The sequence below is a fragment of the Perognathus longimembris genome, chromosome 15 (genome assembly GCF_023159225.1).
Source record: "Perognathus longimembris pacificus isolate PPM17 chromosome 15, ASM2315922v1, whole genome shotgun sequence".
NCBI classification, from domain to species: domain Eukaryota; kingdom Metazoa; phylum Chordata; class Mammalia; order Rodentia; family Heteromyidae; genus Perognathus; species Perognathus longimembris.
This window is the reverse complement of record NC_063175.1, coordinates 13,079,952-13,097,358: the sequence shown is the minus strand read 5'-3', so window position 1 is coordinate 13,097,358 and position 17,407 is coordinate 13,079,952. Positions and strand designations below refer to the sequence as shown.

Genomic DNA, 17,407 nt, shown 5'->3' with positions numbered 1-17,407 from the left:
TTCTGGCCGTTTTCCATATATGTGGTGCTGAGGAATCGAACCGAGAGCCTCATGTGTAGGAGGCAAGCACTCTTGCCACTAGGCTATATTCCCAGCCCTAAATATTATTATTAATATTAATCTTTGGTGCCAGTCCTGGGGCTTGAACTCGGGGCCTGGATAATGTCTCTGAACTTTTGTTGTATAAGGCAAGTGTTCTACCACTTAAACAACAGCTCCACTTCTAGATTTTTGTAGTGGCTAATTGGAAATAAGAATCTCATTAAATTTCTTGCCTGGGCTGGTTTTGAACCACAATCCTCAAAACTCAACCTCCTAAGAAGCTAGGATAACAAGTGTGAGCCAATTGACACTAAGCTATTTTAACTTTTTGTTGGTCAGTTGTGGCCTCAACCTCAGGGCCTGGACGCCACCCCTGAGCCGCTCTGTGTGTAAAGCTAGTCCTCTACCACTTGAGCCACGGCATCCCTTCTGATTTTGGAGGGGTTAATTGGAGAGAAGAGTTTCACAGGGACTTTCCTACCTGGACCAGCCTCAAAAGGCAATCCTCGAATCTCAGCCTCCTAAGTAGCTAGGATTACAGGCATGAGCCACTGGCTCTCAGCCTATGTTAATTTTAAAAGTATTTCCTTGTAATATGTCTATGTGTGTACCCAGTGTGCTTTGATCAAATTTACCCTTACATTACTCTCTTCCCCACTTCTCCTTTTTATTTATTCATTCCTTTCTTAATTTATTTATATGGGCTGGGAATATGGCCTAGTGGCAAGAGTGCCTGCCTCGGATACACGAGGCCTTAGGTTCGATTCCCCAGCACCACATATACGGAAAACGGCCAGAAGGGGCGCTGTGGCTCAGGTGGCAGAGTGCTAGCCTTGAGCGGGAAGAAGCCAGGGACAGTGCTCAGGCCCTGAGTCCAAGGCCCAGGACTGGCAAAAAAAAAAAAAAAAGTATTTATAAATTTTAATAGTTCTCACTGTTCTACTTTAATATATGCACATAAAGTACTTTGGGTATATTAGTTAACAAAGGAGGGGAAAACAATTTGAGGACTGCTCGGGGTCACGGTGGCAGCTCCCGAGTCTGCACTGTGTCCCTGGCTGGTCAGCCTGCTTTTCACTGTCACAGTTTCAGCTCCTGAGTCTGTGCTGCGTCCCTGGCTGGTCAGTTCGCTTTTTGCTTCCCCAATAAACCCATCTTTTTGCTGGAGACTGTCTCTGAGTGTTAGACTCTTGGAGGGACGGGGAAACCCCTCCCTCAAACTCCATAACATCTCTTACCCCATAACAAGGAATAATATGAACTCAAAGAACAGTAGTTTCTAAATTGATGGTTGGTCCAAATTGATGTTTGGTCTCTTAATTCAAGTTCAAATAAACAGTACCTAGTCTTACCTTCTTTGAAAAAAAAAAGGAGGGGAAAAGATACATTTATAGAAAACATGGATGTAAATGCCTTTGTAAAATTTATTTAAAAGAAAAGAAAGGGTAGGGCACTACAAATAGTTGTACAAAGGGGTTTCAATTTAACATGCCTGGGCTGGGAATATGGCCTAGTGGCAAGAGTGCTTGCCTTGTATACATGAAGCCCTGGGTTTGATTCCTCAGCACCACATATATAGAAGATGACCAGAAGTGGCACTGTGGCTCAAGTGGCAGAGTGCTAGCCTTGAGCAAAAAGAAGCCAGGGTCAGTGCTCAGGCCCTGAGTCCAAGGTCCAGGACTAGGAAAAAAAAAAAAAAGTCATTTCCAATCTAGAGTGCCTGACCATTTTTAAAATGTAATAAAATTTGTTAGCTAGAAGGGTGCCGGGCTCGGGTCGCCTCCCCTGGCACGGGGGGGTCAGGCTCTACTCTACTCTAATTGCTCCCTTTCTCACCCTCTCCCCTGGTCACCTGACCTGCAGGTAAGGCCAGAGTGGAGTGGGGGGCTCAGGAAAGACCTCAGGTGCACGTGGCCATACAGGATCGCTTTACCTCCCTCCTTACCCTTGAAGAAAGCCAGGCGTATGCGGATCTCGGAGACGCTTCAAGAGCAAATCTGATTTTATAAGGGAGTGGCTAGCAGTTGATATAATGGGGGTGACGAGAAAAGGGGGTGATCAGCCAAGAGCTGGCGATAGGCTGGCAAGCTTGTCATAGGACCCCCTCATGAGCTAACGTCACTTGGATAGCGCCACCCCAGGGGGAAAGCCCGCCAGAATGGGGGCACATGGGCTGGCGAGAAAGTTGGGGGACTGGTTGCAAAGCCAGTTCTTCTGGTTCTGGACCCAGAGAATTGTGGCCTGCTTCTGCATTCCCCCAGGGCTGGGAGGAAGGGCAGCGTCTCAGGAGCGCTCTCCTCTGCCCTTCCCCCTCAAGGCCAAAGCTGAACCCCAACAGAAGGGGGTCAGAGAGTTGCTCTAAACACAATTGCTCCTAGCACTTTCCCTATAGCTCAGCAGAGTGCAAAAATCTCAAACTGGGTCTGACTTTCTCATCAATAAGCCGAGACGGTTCCCAGGGCAGCCCTGTGCAGGTATGTGTGGGGAGTGGAGCTCATGCATACTTAATCACATTGATAGGATGGCTGCTGTGTTCGATGGCCACAATGAGGCCTCCAGAGTCCAGGATGGTATAGTGGTGGGGTCCTTCCAGCATCTTCGTCCAGGAGTAACCCCCGTCGTCTGAGATGTAAACATCTGGGACCATCACTGAGATGGCATCCCCGACACTGCCTACAACACAAAGCACGAGCTCATCGGCACGCATTGACAATGGCACCGAGAGGAGGCACTGACAGAGTAATGCAATCACTGCTCACAGGGTCTTGGACAGCACAAATGAAGGCCACTGAAACTGGGTAGAGGAAGAAGTCACTTTACTCTCACAGGTATAAGGCTATCTAAAAACCAAAGCAAGCTGGGGGCCTGTGGCCCACCTCTACAATCCTAGCTAATCAGGAGATCTGAGGATTGTGGTTCAAAGCCAGCCTGGGCAGGAAAGCCCTTGAGGCTTTTATCTCCAACTTAAAAAAACAAAAGCAAAAAAACACCAAAAAACACCAAAAAAAAAAAAAAAAAAAACGGAAGTGGGACTGGGCTATGGCTCAAGTGGTAAAGTGCTAGCCTTGAGCACAAAAGCTCAGGGACAGTGCCCAAACCCTGAGTTTAAGCCCCTGGACTAGCACAAAACAAACCAACAAACAAGCCCAAACAAGCAAACAAACAAATAAATAGAAAGAAAGAAAACTCAAAGCATTGTTATAGTGCAAGAACTTCTACTAGGGCTTAAAGACATGTCTCAGTTGGTACAGTGCTAGCCAATGAGTGAGAGTGTCAAGTACTGAGTCTCGAACCAAAAAATAAAAATAAAAAAATTCTACTAAAGAAATACCAAGGGCTGGGAATATGGCCTAGTGGTAGAGTGCTTGCCTCGTACACATGAGACCCTGGGTTTGATTCTTCAGCACCACATATATAGGGGAAAAAAAAGCCGGAAGTGGCGCTGTGGCTCAAATGGCAGAGCGCTAGCCTTGAGCAAAAAGAAGCCAGGGACAGTGCTCAGGCCCTGAGTTCAAGGCCCTGGACTGCCCCTCTGCCAAAAAAAAAGAAATACCAAGGCTTATTTGCTGTGATTTTTCTCAAAGGCTACTTGTGTCCATGGCGGTGGGAAGGGAATGCTTACCGTGAGCGATGACTATGCCCACAGCATTAGGTTCAGAGAGTGGAGCCATTGGAACGTTCAGTTTCTGGGAAATGCTGTAAGAAGCATGAATATGAAGGCTACACTGTGAAGAGAAATCAAGGCTCAGATTAAAACCAAAGGCACAATGTCCCTACTCATTGCATAGAGCCCCCAACACTCTGAACTCAACCCAGACTTCAGTGGAGGTAATCTGATTTTTAAATTGTGGTAAAGTATGCATTTCATAAAATTTATCATTTTAGCTTTTAAAATATGTATTTCAGGGGTATTAAGATTATTCTTTAAATTTTCTCTTATTGTTATTAAAAAGGTAATGTACAGAGGGGTTTCAGTTAAGTAAAGAATACATTTGTTTTTGGACAATATTACCCCTCCCTCACACCGTATATTCTTTTTAAAAGAACATTTAATCTTGCAAAACTGAAGCTATTACCCTTTAAGCAACAAGTCCTTATTTCTGGCTCCTGATAGCCCAAGCAACCACTATTCTATTTTTCTACTGATTACTCTAGGTACCTCATATATATGAAATCATATAGCATTTGTCTTTTTGTGTCATTTCATTTAGCATTTTGGTTCATTTCATTTAGCATGTTCTGACGGGTCATCTCTATTGACATTTAAACCCAAGTGGTAAATGCAAGGCTTTAAGTTCAAACCCCAGTACTTACTAAATAGATGAATAATTAATTAAATAGTAATTAATAAGTAAATTTATTTCTGAAAAAAATTATTTTGGGAAAATACTGAGAAATGACTAGAGGCATAGCTCAAATGGTAGACTGCTAGTTTTGAGCATAACAGCTCAGGAACAGTGTCAAGGCACAGGGTTCAAGCCCCAGAACCAGCACCAAATTAAAAAAAAAAAAAAGCAACAGTAACTTACAGAACAGGACAAAATATTTACAAAGTAATTCAGTTTAGGCTGGGAATATGGCCTAGTGGTAGGGTGCTCGCCTTGTATGCATGAAGCCCTGGGTTCGATTCCTCAGCACCGCATATATAGAAAAGGCCAGAAGTGGTGCTGTGGCTCAAGTGGCAGAGTGCTAGCTTTGAGCAAAAAGAAGCCAGAGACAGGGCTCAGGCCCTGAATTCAAGCCCCAGGACTAGAAAAAACAAACAAAGTAATTCAGTTTAAAAATGCACTGGAGGGGGGCTGGGAATATGGCCTAGTGGCAAGAGCGCTTGCCTCGTATACTTGAAGCCCTGGGTTTGATTCCCCAGCACCACATATACAGAAAATGGCCAGAAGTGGCGCTGTGGCTCAAGTGGCAGAGTGCTAGCCTTGAGCAAAGAGAAGCCAGGGACAGTGCTCAGGCCCTGAGTCCAAGGCCCAGGACTGGCAAAAAAAAAAAAAAAAAAAATGCACCGGAGGGCTGGGAATGTGGCTTAATGATAGAGTGCTTGCCTAGCATGCATGAAGCGCTGAGTTTGATTCCTTAGTACCACAAAAACAGGAAAAGCCGAAGTGGCGCTGTGGCTCACCTGTAGAGTGCCAGCCTTGAGCAAAAGAAACTCAGGGACAGTGCTCAGGCTCTGAGTTCAAGCCCCAGGACTGGCAAGAACAAATGCACAAAGATCTGAATAGCTATTTTTCAAAAAGCATTCAAATAGCCAAAGGGGATATGAAAAACAAATTCCCAATATTACTAATCATGAGGGAAATAAAAATCACAATACTATATTGTATCTGTTAGAATGGCTATTAACAAAAAGACAAAATACAAGTGTTGAAAATGTGAAGAAAAGGGAAGCTTTTCTTTATTTGGTGATACTTGGGTTAGAACTCAGGGCTCTAACACTTACTGGACAGGCACTCTACCACTTGAGCCATGTCTCTAGTCACTCTCAGTATTTTCCCAAAGGAAATGTAATCAGAATCTCAAAGACATATCTGTACTCCCCTGTTCATTGCAGGATGATTCATGACAGCCAAAATACAGAATCAACGGGACGAGTGGATAAAGAAAGTGAGGCGTATATGCACTAGGGGGATTAGTTAGCCTTAATAAAAGCAGGTCCTCACATCTGTGTATACACAGTTGGATCCACAGGACGTTATATGAATAAGCCAAGCACAGAGAGACAAACACTGTGTGGCCTCATTTATATGTGGAATTTTAAAAAAGAAGAAGAAAGTGGGTAGATATTGGAAAAATGTTACAAAGTTTCAGTTATACAGGAGGAATAAATTCTAGAAGCTGAAATCAAGATGAAGAAGACTATGTTCTATAAAACTGTATTGCACATTTGAATTTTGTTGACATTGTTGACAGTAACTCCTAAGTGTTCTCACCTCATACACAATTAAAAGGTACCTGTGATGTTATATTAATTAGTTTGATTCTGGTAATCATTTTACAATATATACATATGACAAAACACTACATTGTACATTTTAATTTATCAATTATCCTTTAATAAGGCTGATTAGAAAATAAATGTCAGAAAGTATTTGAAGTACAAAGCAGGATGAGTTAGTATACTCAAATGGTAAAAATGTTATGTACATTTTACTATATAAAAAGTTAAGAAAATGAAGAAAAGTGATTAGTTTTAACTGGTTGAGTACTGAGGAGGGTTAGGATTTCCATTAATTCTAATTATTCAGGGTTCGGGGAAACGGGCCTAATTTCACGGAGGGACACTGACCAGGGAAGGTACATGCAGAATGTTTAAGAAGTAGCAGTGGTTTCAGCCAGGGATGTCAGCAATGAGGTACACAGTAACGATGAAAGGATGAGAAGGGGGGGGCGGAGAAACAACCTTCCTTCACGGGGTTGGGGGGTGGGTGGGAAGGGAGGCACAGCCTTGATTCACAGGCAAAGGGGAACCCTAGACTCTCAGGAGTCAGGTATAGGAGCCAGAGGTGGCAAAGCTAAGAAAGAGGCCTCTACCTGCGAGGAGGCAAAGCGAGGAGGGCAGATGAAAGGCCCGGAGCAGGAAAAGGATGGACAAGGAGCAGGCAGATTCAGCAGCACTCAGAGAAGGAGGATGAGTGGGGAGTTATCTCACAACCTCTACGGCTCTTGAGCAGAAACTCCGGCAAGGAAAGTAGAGCTCCTGTCAGCAGGGTACACGGATTGCTCAGGAACTACCAGCATCCCAGCACGTTCTCTGTTAAAGGGAACCAACTCCCAGTGCTCCCCCAGGCTCCTCTTAAACTCTCTGAGGAGGAGCTAGATACAAAGCTTGTCCATTGCCTTCTCTCTTGCCTGTCAAGGCCTGTCACTCCTGGTATCTCGGATCTCTGAGAGTGGCTGTTTGTGTGTCCAGTTCCCACACCCTCCTCAGAGGGGCCTGTTCTGCCTTCCCAAGCACTAGAAACATTACCACCCACCAGCTACGTGAGCCAGGCTGAGGGGAAAGAAGGCTGCATGCTCTCATCAGTGCAGATATGCACTGCTATGGACAGCTGCATTTTGGCTCCCTATAGATTTTCTTTAGCTTTATCATTGCCATGCAGACTTGTAACTAAAAATCGGCACATCAACCCATTCCTTTTCCATTCAGTAGTTAGTAAAATACACTGTTAGCCCTTACTTTTGTTCTTTTTTAAAAGACACATAATCCAGGGCTGTGAATGTGGCTTAGTGGCAAGAATGCTTGCCTAACATGCATGAAGCCCTGGGTTTGATTCCTCAGCACCACATAAACAGAAAAATCCAGAAGTGGTGCTGTGGCTCAAATAGTAGAGTGCTAGCCTTGAGTAAAAGAAGCCAGGGACAGTGCTCAGGCCCTGAGTTCAAGCCCCAGGACTAGCAAAGAAAGAAAGAAAGAAAGAAAGAAAGAAAGAAAGAAAGAAAGAAAGAAAGAAAGAAAGAAAGAAAGAAAGAAACAAAGAAAGAAAGAAACAAAGAAAGAAAGAAAGAACACATAATCCACAGTATCTTGGCCCTTCCACATAGTTCCTATTTCTCAAATTCTAAGTGAACTTCACCATTCTCCATTTCCAAACCTTCCATCTTAAGTTGTAGACCCAATTTAGTAAGATTGGGATATTCAAAAGCCTGGCCCAAGCTACAGTAGAGCGGACTGGTTGTTTTTCTGCACACGTACAAAGATGGACGGCAGGTACCAAACCAACCTCATTCTTGTTCTTCGCTGTAGCATCACACTCGCTGTTCTCAGGCTTCCTCAGGTGTTTCCACCTTCCTCCCTGGTCAAACGTGATCATGGTCTGGATAGAATTATCTGAATAGGAAAAGAGTGACCATAAACCCAGTACACTGGAGGCACCCAATTGAAGTCAATCACTTCACTTTAATTCTCTGCAGGCATTTTAACACTATTTAACCCTGGAGTGACACAGCTTTTAATACCTTACAAAACGGTCCAGGGTTTGGTGAGCAGCACTTGAAATATGAGATTTGAAGAAATATTTTCACCTGAACAGGATCCACTAATCCCAGAAACCAACTGGGTTAATGCTAACGATATATTTTATCATATAGCTTGGGTCTTAAATGTCCCTTCTATAGTTGTGTTGAAAGCCTGGTTGCTAGTCTGTGACACTTTTGGGAGATGATGGAATCTTTAAGAGGTCAGACCTACTGGAAAGAAGTTACATCATCAGGAACCACTGGGGATCCAGTTCCTTTCCATTTTTGAGGTGAAGGGGCTTCCTCTATTATACACTCCCCCCAAATAGTAGGAATAACCAGCCATGGACTGAAACTTTCAGAACTGAACCAAAGCAAATCTCTTCTCTTTAAAAGCTGACTGCTGGGATGAAAATATGGCCTAGTAGTAAAGTGCTCACCTCATATACATGAAGCCCTGGGTTCAATTTCTCAGTACCACATATATAGAAGAAAGCCAGAAGTGGCACTGTGGCGCAAGAGATAGAGTGCTAGCCTTGAGCAAAAAGAAGCCAAGGACAGTGCTCAGGCCCTGAGTTCAAGGCCTAGGACTGGCAAAAAAACAAACAAACAAATAAAAGCTGACTGCCTCAGGTATTCTATTAGAGTAACAGAAGGCGACCCGGCATATTTCTGCTTGGGGTCAACATGAATAGGCTAGTGCTCATTCTCTTCCCTTGTTTGATGCCTCTGAGGGAAATCTACCACGGGAAGGCAAATTAACCTTTATCTGGCCAAGGCCATCACATCAGGCTCGTTTTAGGGACCCTCAAGATTTGAATATTTGTGCTTAAACCTGAACAAATATTTCCTAATTTGGGCTGGGAATATGGCCTAGTGGCAAGAGTGCTTGACTCTCATATGCATGAAGCCCTAGGTTTGGTTCCCCAGCACGACATACACAGAAAACAGCCAGAAGTGGCGCTGTGGCTCAAGTGGTAGAGTGCTAGTCTTGAGCAAAGAGAAGCCAGGGACAGTGCTCAGGCCCTGAGTCCAAGGCCCAGGACTGGCAAAAAAAAAAAAAAAAAAAAAAAAAAAAAAAAAAAAAATAATAATAATAATAAAATAAATTAAAAAAAATAAAAATAAAAAAAATCCTAATTAATTGTTTCTCCACTATCCCATATCTTTTTTTTTTTTTTTTTTTTTTCAGTCATAAGGCTTGAACTCTGGGTCTGGGCGCTCTCTCTGAGCACTTCAGCTCAAGGCTAGCACTCTACCCCTTGACCAATAGTTTTCTGGTGCTTAATTAGAGATAAGTGTCTCATGGACTTTCCTGACTGGGCTGGCTTTGAACCAAGAGCCTTAGATCTCAGCCTCCTGAGTAGCTAGGATTACAGGTGTGAGCCACTGGCACCCAGCTTTACCCCATATCATATATAATTTATATAATTTTTCATTCCCCCCCTTATGTCTCATCTTCATTCTCTGTCTTCAATTATATAAATTATTACAGTCTAAGGTTTTATTACAGGGTTTTAGTTTTCAAAGTAATACCAAATAAAAAAGTAAGTGAAAATTCACTCATTCAACCAACATTTATTGAGGGCCCACTATGTAAAAGGTTTTTACATATATAGTGTGTTAGAAAACAAGTACTATGGAAAAATCTTGTGAATCTAAAGGTGGATTGGGAGTGTATATATGAAGAAAAGAAGGCAGACTGGAATTGGAAATAGGACAGCCAGGGTAGGTCTCATTCAGAAAGTAACACATGAGCAAAGGCTTGAAGGGGGAAGCATCAGCCTAAGGAAACACACGGGAATGTCAGTGCAGATACATAATGAATGAGTGTATGCATCTGGTATGTACTAATGAATGCACATATGTACCTGGACTGGCAAGGGGTTAGTATTAGTGGCAAGAGTGAATCAAAGGGGGCTGGGGATTTAGCTCAGCGGAAGAGCGCCTGCTTGGCGAGCACAAGGCCCCAAGTTTGGTCCTCAGCTCTGGAAAAAAACAAACAAACTATAAAACAGTGAATGAAAGAAGAATTGAAGAGGAGGTCAGAGAGGAAAAGATAGCCAGTGTGTCATGTAGGACTTTGTAGCCCATTACAAGGAACTGACCAAATAAAAACAGTCCTCACCTGTATCCAAATAATAAATACGTAAATAAAAATTTAAGAGTAATTTTGGGAGTAATGTATTCATTTGTAAAATTGAGCCTTATTAACATGAGCTTGCAGCTTCATTAAGTAGATAATTAGGAAAATCTTGGCTAGCCCTTGCTATGCCCTCTGTAAGAAGAAAAGTAGTGGGCTGAGAATGTGGTTCAGTGGTCGTGCTTGCCTAGCATTCATGAAGCCCTGGGTTCGATTCCTCAGCACCATATACACAGAAAAAGCCGGGAGTAGATCTGTGGCTCAAGAGGTAGAGTGTTGGCCTCGAGCAAAAAGAAGCCAGGGACAGTGCGCAGGCCCTGAGTTCAAGCCCCAGGACTGGCAAAAAAAAAAAAAAGGAAGAAGAAGAAGAAAAGTAGTTCAAATTCAGACAGACTACATACTTGCTTGCTTCTTTCCTCTTTCCCTCCCTCCCTCCCATTCTCCCTTCCTTCCTTCTTTCCTTCCCTCTGTTCCTCCCCCTTCCAGTCTCTTTTTCTCTTTGTGTGTGTGTGTGTGTGTGTCACTACTGGGGTTTGAACTCAGGGCCTAGGCACTGTCCCTTAGCTTTTTTGCTCAAGGCTAGTGCTCTACCACTTGAGACATAGCACCACTTCTGTCTTTGTGCCAGTTACTTGGACATAAGATTCTCACAGACTTTCCTGCCTAGGCTAGCATTGAACCATGATCCTCAGACCTCAGCCTCCTGAGTAGCTAGGATTATAGGTGCAAGCCAATGGTGCCTGGCTTTCAGACTCATTTCTATGTGTCTGAACCTCCCAATACAGAGGTCCAGGCATATAGAAATGAGCCTGTTGTTACTTTATATACATTAACAACAGATTCCAAACATCTTTCTATCTACTGTTGCTTTGCTCTATGGTTATTTACCATAACTCATTTATATAGGGAGCCAGAATTTACATATGTAAGCCAGGCACATTCCTAGGGGACAAGACCATCAGGTTCGTTGGAGGCTTCAAATCCTAACACACTGAGCTGAAAGAGCAAGGCAGAAGAACAGTCATGGCAAGCCTTACCTTCTGAGAGCATGCTTGTTATGTAGACTCCACGGAGGGAAGTCACATTGGTAAAGTCAGTCTCTCCCCCTGTGGTTGTATAGAGATGTCTGTCCAAAGACTTGGAATAGACAATGCCTCGATCATCAGAGGTAAAGATAGTGCCAAATCCAGTGTCTATAATGTGCAAACAAACAAAAAACAGTAAGTCTTCATAGGAAACAGAGAGAACATCAGTAGGGTAGCCATGCATAGGATTTTGCCTAATTGGTCTACCACATTTGTCAATTGTTTCTCTCAGATGAAAATTAAGACTTGAGAGTTCATCAGCGTCTTCAAAGGCCATCTTTAATTACAGCGCCCAGCTTAGTGTCTGGAATATGGAGATGCTGAGTTTGTTGAATGACTTAACCAGATGCCAGAGAAAATATATTTCTAAATCTTTGTACTTTAGAACAATGTTTCTCAAGTCATTTGTGGTGAAGGATAGTGTGTGTGTGTACACGTGCGTGTGGATGTGCATGCACGTGCACACTAGTCCTGGGGCTTGATCTCAGGGACTCATGCTTTCACTTGGACTTTTCATTCAAGGTTGATGTTTTACCACCTGGGCCACAGTTCCAACTCCCATGTTTTCACTGGCAATTGGAGATAAGAGTCTCTAAGAGTTATCTACCCAGGCTGGCTTTGAACTGTAATCCTCAGATCTCAGCCTAGGATTATGAGTGTAAGACACAGGTGCCTGGCTAGGATCAATTTTTTAATTTCCAATATGTCAGAACAGATGTTTTCATCTATATAATATAATATAATAAAAATATAATATAATAATAATAAAATATAATAATATAATAAAAAAACTAACAAGTAGAAAAATAAAATGGACAGACATGCCAGGTATGGTGCATACTTGAAGTCCTAGTTACTCTAATAGTAGAGGCAGGAGGACCACAAGTTCAAGGCTGGCCCTGGAAAAGGTTATTATGATCCTATCTCAGAAACAAAATACAAAATGAAAGGACTGGAGGCATGGTATAAGTGGTAGAGTATTTGCCAACAAGCTAGATGTCCTGGGTTCAACTTCAAACCCACAAAATTAAAGACAAATAAAAAAGGACCAGGAGCATGGCTCAAGTTACAGGGCTTGTCTATCAAGTTAAGAGGCTCTGAGTTCCCTAGTACAGCCAAAAGAAAAAAAAAGATAAACATAAGGCATTGTGTCCTTAAATTCAACACATATAAAATTACTTTTTCAAACAGTTGTATGAGTTTTTAAGCCTCGCCTGTTGCTGTATGCTTATAATTCCAGCACTAGGGAGGCTGATACAGGAGGATCTCAAGTTCAAAGCTAGCTTGAACTACACAGTGAGAGTCACTCTCAAAAATAAAATAAAAACAGTTTCCAAATATTTCCTCAACTTTTTTGGTAACAGAGTTTGCAAATTTCTACCAGTCTGCTGACTACACTGAGCAGCTCTGATTTAGAATACATGAACACACTCATAACTACAGTAGACTATGAAAGCAAGAGAGGGTCTCAAAAGTTGCTCAAAGGAGGGGCTGGGGATATGGCCTAGTGGTAGAGTGCTCACCTCATATACATGAAGCCCTGGGTTCGATTCCCCGGCACCACATATATAGAAAATGGCCAGAAGTGGCTCTGTGGCTCAAGAGATAGAGTGCTAGCCTTGAGCAAAAAAGAAGCCAGGGACAGTGCTCAGGCTCTGAGTCCAAGCCCCAGGACTGGCAAAAAAATAAAAAATAAAAATAAATTCCTGGGCTGGGAATCTGGCCTAGTGGTAGAGTGCTTGCCTAGCATGCCTGAAGCCCTGGGTTCGATTCCTCAGCACCACATATACAGAAAAAGCCAGAAGTGGTGCTGTGGCTCAAGTGGCAGAGCGCTAGCCTTGAGCAAAAAGAAGCCAGGGTCAGTGCTCAGGCCCTGAGTCCAAGACCCAGACTGGGAAAAAAAAAAAATTCCTAGTTAAGAGGAAAAGTTGAGGCGTGCGGTCCCAGCTCCCGAGTCTGGGCTGCATTTTTTTACTTGAAAAAAAAGAGGAAAAGTTGACATATAAAAAGAGAAGTTTCTCGGAGCAGAGCTCACAGCTGACGCATGCTGAGGACGGACTCTCACCTCCAGGTTCATCAACGTGCATGAATACCATGTCGTCATTGGCTGCCAGGATGGAGTAGAACTGCTCCTGTCCCACGGCGGGGAGCTGGGCCATGCTCCATGTGTCCCCTTCATCTGTTGACACGTGGATCCTCCTTGTTGTATCCTGGAATACATTGGCCAAGGTCTTATCTACCTATCTATCTTTATAATCTCTGCTACGAGGCCATATACAGGGACAGCATGTTTAATAGTTACTGTTCATTCCTCAGTGGGTTCAATTGCAGTCAAAGATCATAGTGCCAATTACCATGGCAATTTCTAACCCCTTCCAGGCAACAGGAAAAACGGATTCTATTATAAGTAAAACTACCTTGCTTTCCTTTCTCTTTGACTCTTTCATTCTGGTATGAGCCTCCCAATCTATGATAATCATCTCTTTCAAGAGAGTTAAGGATCTGACTGGACCACCATAAGCTTGGCTTTGTAACTACCTGTACAGTTTCTTTCTTTACTTTTATTTCTCTTTCTTTCTTTCTAACTCAGGGCAGTTTCTTTCTTTACTTTTTCCTTCCTTCCTTCCTTCCCTCCTTCCTTCCCTCCCTCCCTCCCTCCCTCCCTCCTCCCTCCCTCCTTCCTTCCTTCCTTCCTTCCTTCCTTCCTTCCTTTTTCTGCCTGGACACTGTCCCTGAACTCCTTTGCTCAAAGCCACTTTCAGCCACAGAACCACTTCTACTTTTCTGGTGGTTAATTGGAGATAAAAGTGTCATGGACTTTTCTGCCTGAGCTGCCTTTAAATCTCAATCCTCAGATCTTAGCTGCCTGAGTAGCTAGGATTACATTTGTGAGCCACCAGTGCCTGGCTACCATTAGTATATTCTTGCTCATATTATATTTTCAAAATGATGATGACAACATAGAAATCTGGTCTCTTTTATGGAATAGAGAAAAGGCTAGCAAATGGCCTGCTCTCTTTAGTATACATATTATATTTAAAACCACACATGAATATCTTTATGTCTTCAGTTGACTCGTCTTTACATATTAGTCAGCCTCTGGGTTAGGGGACTGCCATATGCATGAATAAACATAGTATTTTAAACAAAAAACATTTGGTCTCTGAGATTATTCTGGTATTAGATAATTAAGAATCCAAAAAAATCAGATAATTAAGGATCTAGAAAATGGAGATGAAACTTATGTTGGGAGACTACAGGGAAGTCAAGATGTGACATGCTTTTTTAAGGAGTTCTCTCAGAAGAGACGTTATCAAGGACACATGCATGAGTGAGGAGGCCAAGGAGAGTCTGAAATTACTGTAAGGACATGAATATCAAGAGTATCTGAGGGCTGGGAACATGGCCTAGTGGTAGAGTGCTCGCCTTGTATACATGAAGCCCTGGGTTTGATTTCTCAGCACCACATATATAGAAAACGGCCAGAAGTGGCACTGTGGCTCAAGTGGCAGAGTGCTAGCCTTGAGCAAAAAGAAGCCAGGGACAGTGCTCAGGCCCTGAGTCCCAAGCTCCAGGACTGGCAAAAAACCAAGAGTATTTGACTGGTAAAAGAGACTTTTAAGAAGTCAATTAAAACCTACTCTCTGATAAATAGCTTAACGTAGCTGCTACTAGAGGTCTGAGAGATAGCTCAGTAGTAGAGTACTTGCAAGGCCCTTGCTTCAATTTCTCAGATTCTCTCTCTCTCTCTCTCTCTCTCTTTCTCTCTCTCTCTCCAATCAAGTACAGTATCTTTAGGTTTAAATCTAGTCAGACCCTTTAGGTTAACTACTATTAAGAATTCAGTGATACAATTCTTCAACCAAGATATTTCATTACTTTTGATCTTTAATCTCATTGATACACAGAGAAATTATAGCTCAAAAAGTGCATAGTATGATTTAAATTGTGCATGTAGTAGACAGGAAACTACCTCTGGAATATGACAAAATGATTTCTACTAGTTTTCTACTAGGTAGGTTCTACTAGGTCAATTTCCTCTTGAGGTAATAGTATGAGCTCATAAGGTTGTAGGGAGGTTATCACAAGATTCCTGGAGTTACCTGTACTTCGTATACTATTTCCCCATCTCCAGGTCTTCCTGAAACCACTTGAATCAGCCTCTTAACCTTACTACTCCAAGGAAACTGCTTTTGTCAAAGTCAGCAATAACCCACTTTGCCAACTTCAGAAGGTATTTCTACAGCTCAAGGGGTTAACATCTCACTTAAGTTTAACAAAACTGATCACTTCTTCCTCCTGAAATACATTTTTTTCATTTGGCTTTGGTGATTTCACATTGTCTTGACATACCTTACCTGTTCCCCTCCCTTTCCCTTTCCCCTTTCCTTTCCCTTCCTCTTTGTTTTCTCCTTCCTCTCCTCTCCCTCCCTCTCTCTTTCTCTTTCTTTCTCTCCTTCCCTCCCTCCCTTTCTTCCTCTCTCTCTCTTCCCCCTCTCTCTTTCTGCTGGTACTGGGACTTGAACTCAGGACCTTGCACTCTCAATGGGCTTTTTTGCTCACAGATGGTGCTCTTCCACTTGAACAGCACACCTCCAGTCCTGCTTTTTATTAGTTATTTAAGAGATGCAGTCTCACAGACTTTTCTTTCCAGATTAGCTTTGATCCTTCAGATCTCACTTACTGAGTAGTTAAGATAACAGGCATGAGTCACTAGGACCCAGCTTAATTCTTGATTTTTCTCCCACAAACCTACTTCTCTTGCAGCTATTATACTTAATCAGCAAGTCCTATCATCAATTCATTAAAAATAAATGTATGCTCTTACTATCTCTGTCCTTACTTACTGTGGTATTTTTTTGTTTATGCCAGTTTTGGGGTTTCAACTCAGGGCCTGAGCACTATCCCTTAGCTTTTTCGCTCAAGGCTAGCACAGCTCCACGTCAGGCTTTGCCTTTTGCTGGTTAATTGAAGATAAGAGTCTCATAGACTTTTCTGCCTGGGCTGACTTAGAACCTCAATCCTCAGACCTCAGCCTCCTGAGCAGAATTGCAGGTGTGAGCCCTTGTTGCCTGATCTCCCTTCACCCATTAACAGCCTGGTCCCTGCTACCACATCCCTCAGTTGGCTACCATAAGGGCCCCCTAATTTCCCCTGATGCTTCCATTCTTGCTTCCTCTTAGACATTCTGTGCACACAGATTTTGTTAAAAGGGAAGTCAAATCATGTCTCCCACACTCACATACTCTGTGCAGCTCCTCAACACATGAAGAACCAAAGCCTGCAGAATCTGGGCCTACTCTGGATCATTCTTCCTTGTGCTTCAACCAAGGAGCCCTTCTCTTTTATTTGTAGATGTAGTGTACCTTAGCCTGACCGCCGGTCTCTTCCCTTGCTGTTTGCTCACCCAGTTCTCCTCTACACTCCACAGAGTCATGTTGTCACTTTACTCATGTCTTTGAGAGCCAGCCAATCACCCTATCTGTAACAGCACTGCTGCAATTTCTATTACTTCCAAGTTCCCTACTCTGCTTTAAATTTCTTTATAGATTTGCTTATTACCTGATATACTTATTTGCTTAGCATCTTTTCCCCTACTTGAGTATAAGCTGTGAGAGCAGGAAATCTGTTTTGTTCACTGCTATATTCTAGGAACATAAACTAGTACCTAGCATGTAATAGATACTCAGCATTATTTTCTAAAAAATTTATTACAATTATTGGATAATATGGGAGTACATTGCTTCCCCACAATTACCACCTCTACTCACCCTCCCCTCCCATATCCATGTTTGAAGGAAGCCAAATAGTGGATCTACAAATCCAGGAAACAAGATCAGAATTCACATGATGACAGAAAGGCCAATATGCACAGTGGCTCTGAGGGTCAATTAACTTCTGCAAACAGAATCATTCCCAAACTTCACAGAGATAGTAAGCATTGCTAAAAGACAAGAACTCTACCAGTACTAAATGAAAATGATCAATGTGACACATTAGAAGTATTAGAATCCAAAGAGACAATACTCACTTTATCAGCCATCACAGAAGCAAAAAGGAAACGTCCCCCAAGACCAAATGAGTAAATTTTCACCCCAATGGTTTTGAAGCTTTTTCCTAAGTCTGAAGTTCTCCGTAATTTCAGTGCTCCAAGGTCAGCTTCTTAAACAAG

At 42.7% G+C, this 17,407-nt stretch overlaps 1 protein-coding gene across 4 annotated transcripts in view; it reads right to left on the bottom strand.

Annotated features, from left to right (window-relative positions):
* Positions 1 to 17,407, bottom strand: part of Sort1 (sortilin 1) — a 93,227-nt gene that overhangs the window by 8,402 nt on the left and 67,418 nt on the right. For 2 of the 4 annotated variants that reach the window (XM_048363065.1, XM_048363067.1), the window contains exons 8-13: positions 17,267 to 17,397; positions 13,301 to 13,445; positions 11,188 to 11,343; positions 7,773 to 7,879; positions 3,665 to 3,767; positions 2,547 to 2,715 (exon numbers count right to left, since the gene is read on the bottom strand). In XM_048363065.1, coding sequence (XP_048219022.1) covers positions 2,547 to 2,715; positions 3,665 to 3,767; positions 7,773 to 7,879; positions 11,188 to 11,343; positions 13,301 to 13,445; positions 17,267 to 17,397 — 811 coding nt within the window. The remainder of the gene's footprint in view (positions 1 to 2,546; positions 2,716 to 3,664; positions 3,768 to 7,772; positions 7,880 to 11,187; positions 11,344 to 13,300; positions 13,446 to 17,266; positions 17,398 to 17,407) is intronic. The other 2 variants (XM_048363066.1, XM_048363068.1) reach the window with 1 other exon arrangement.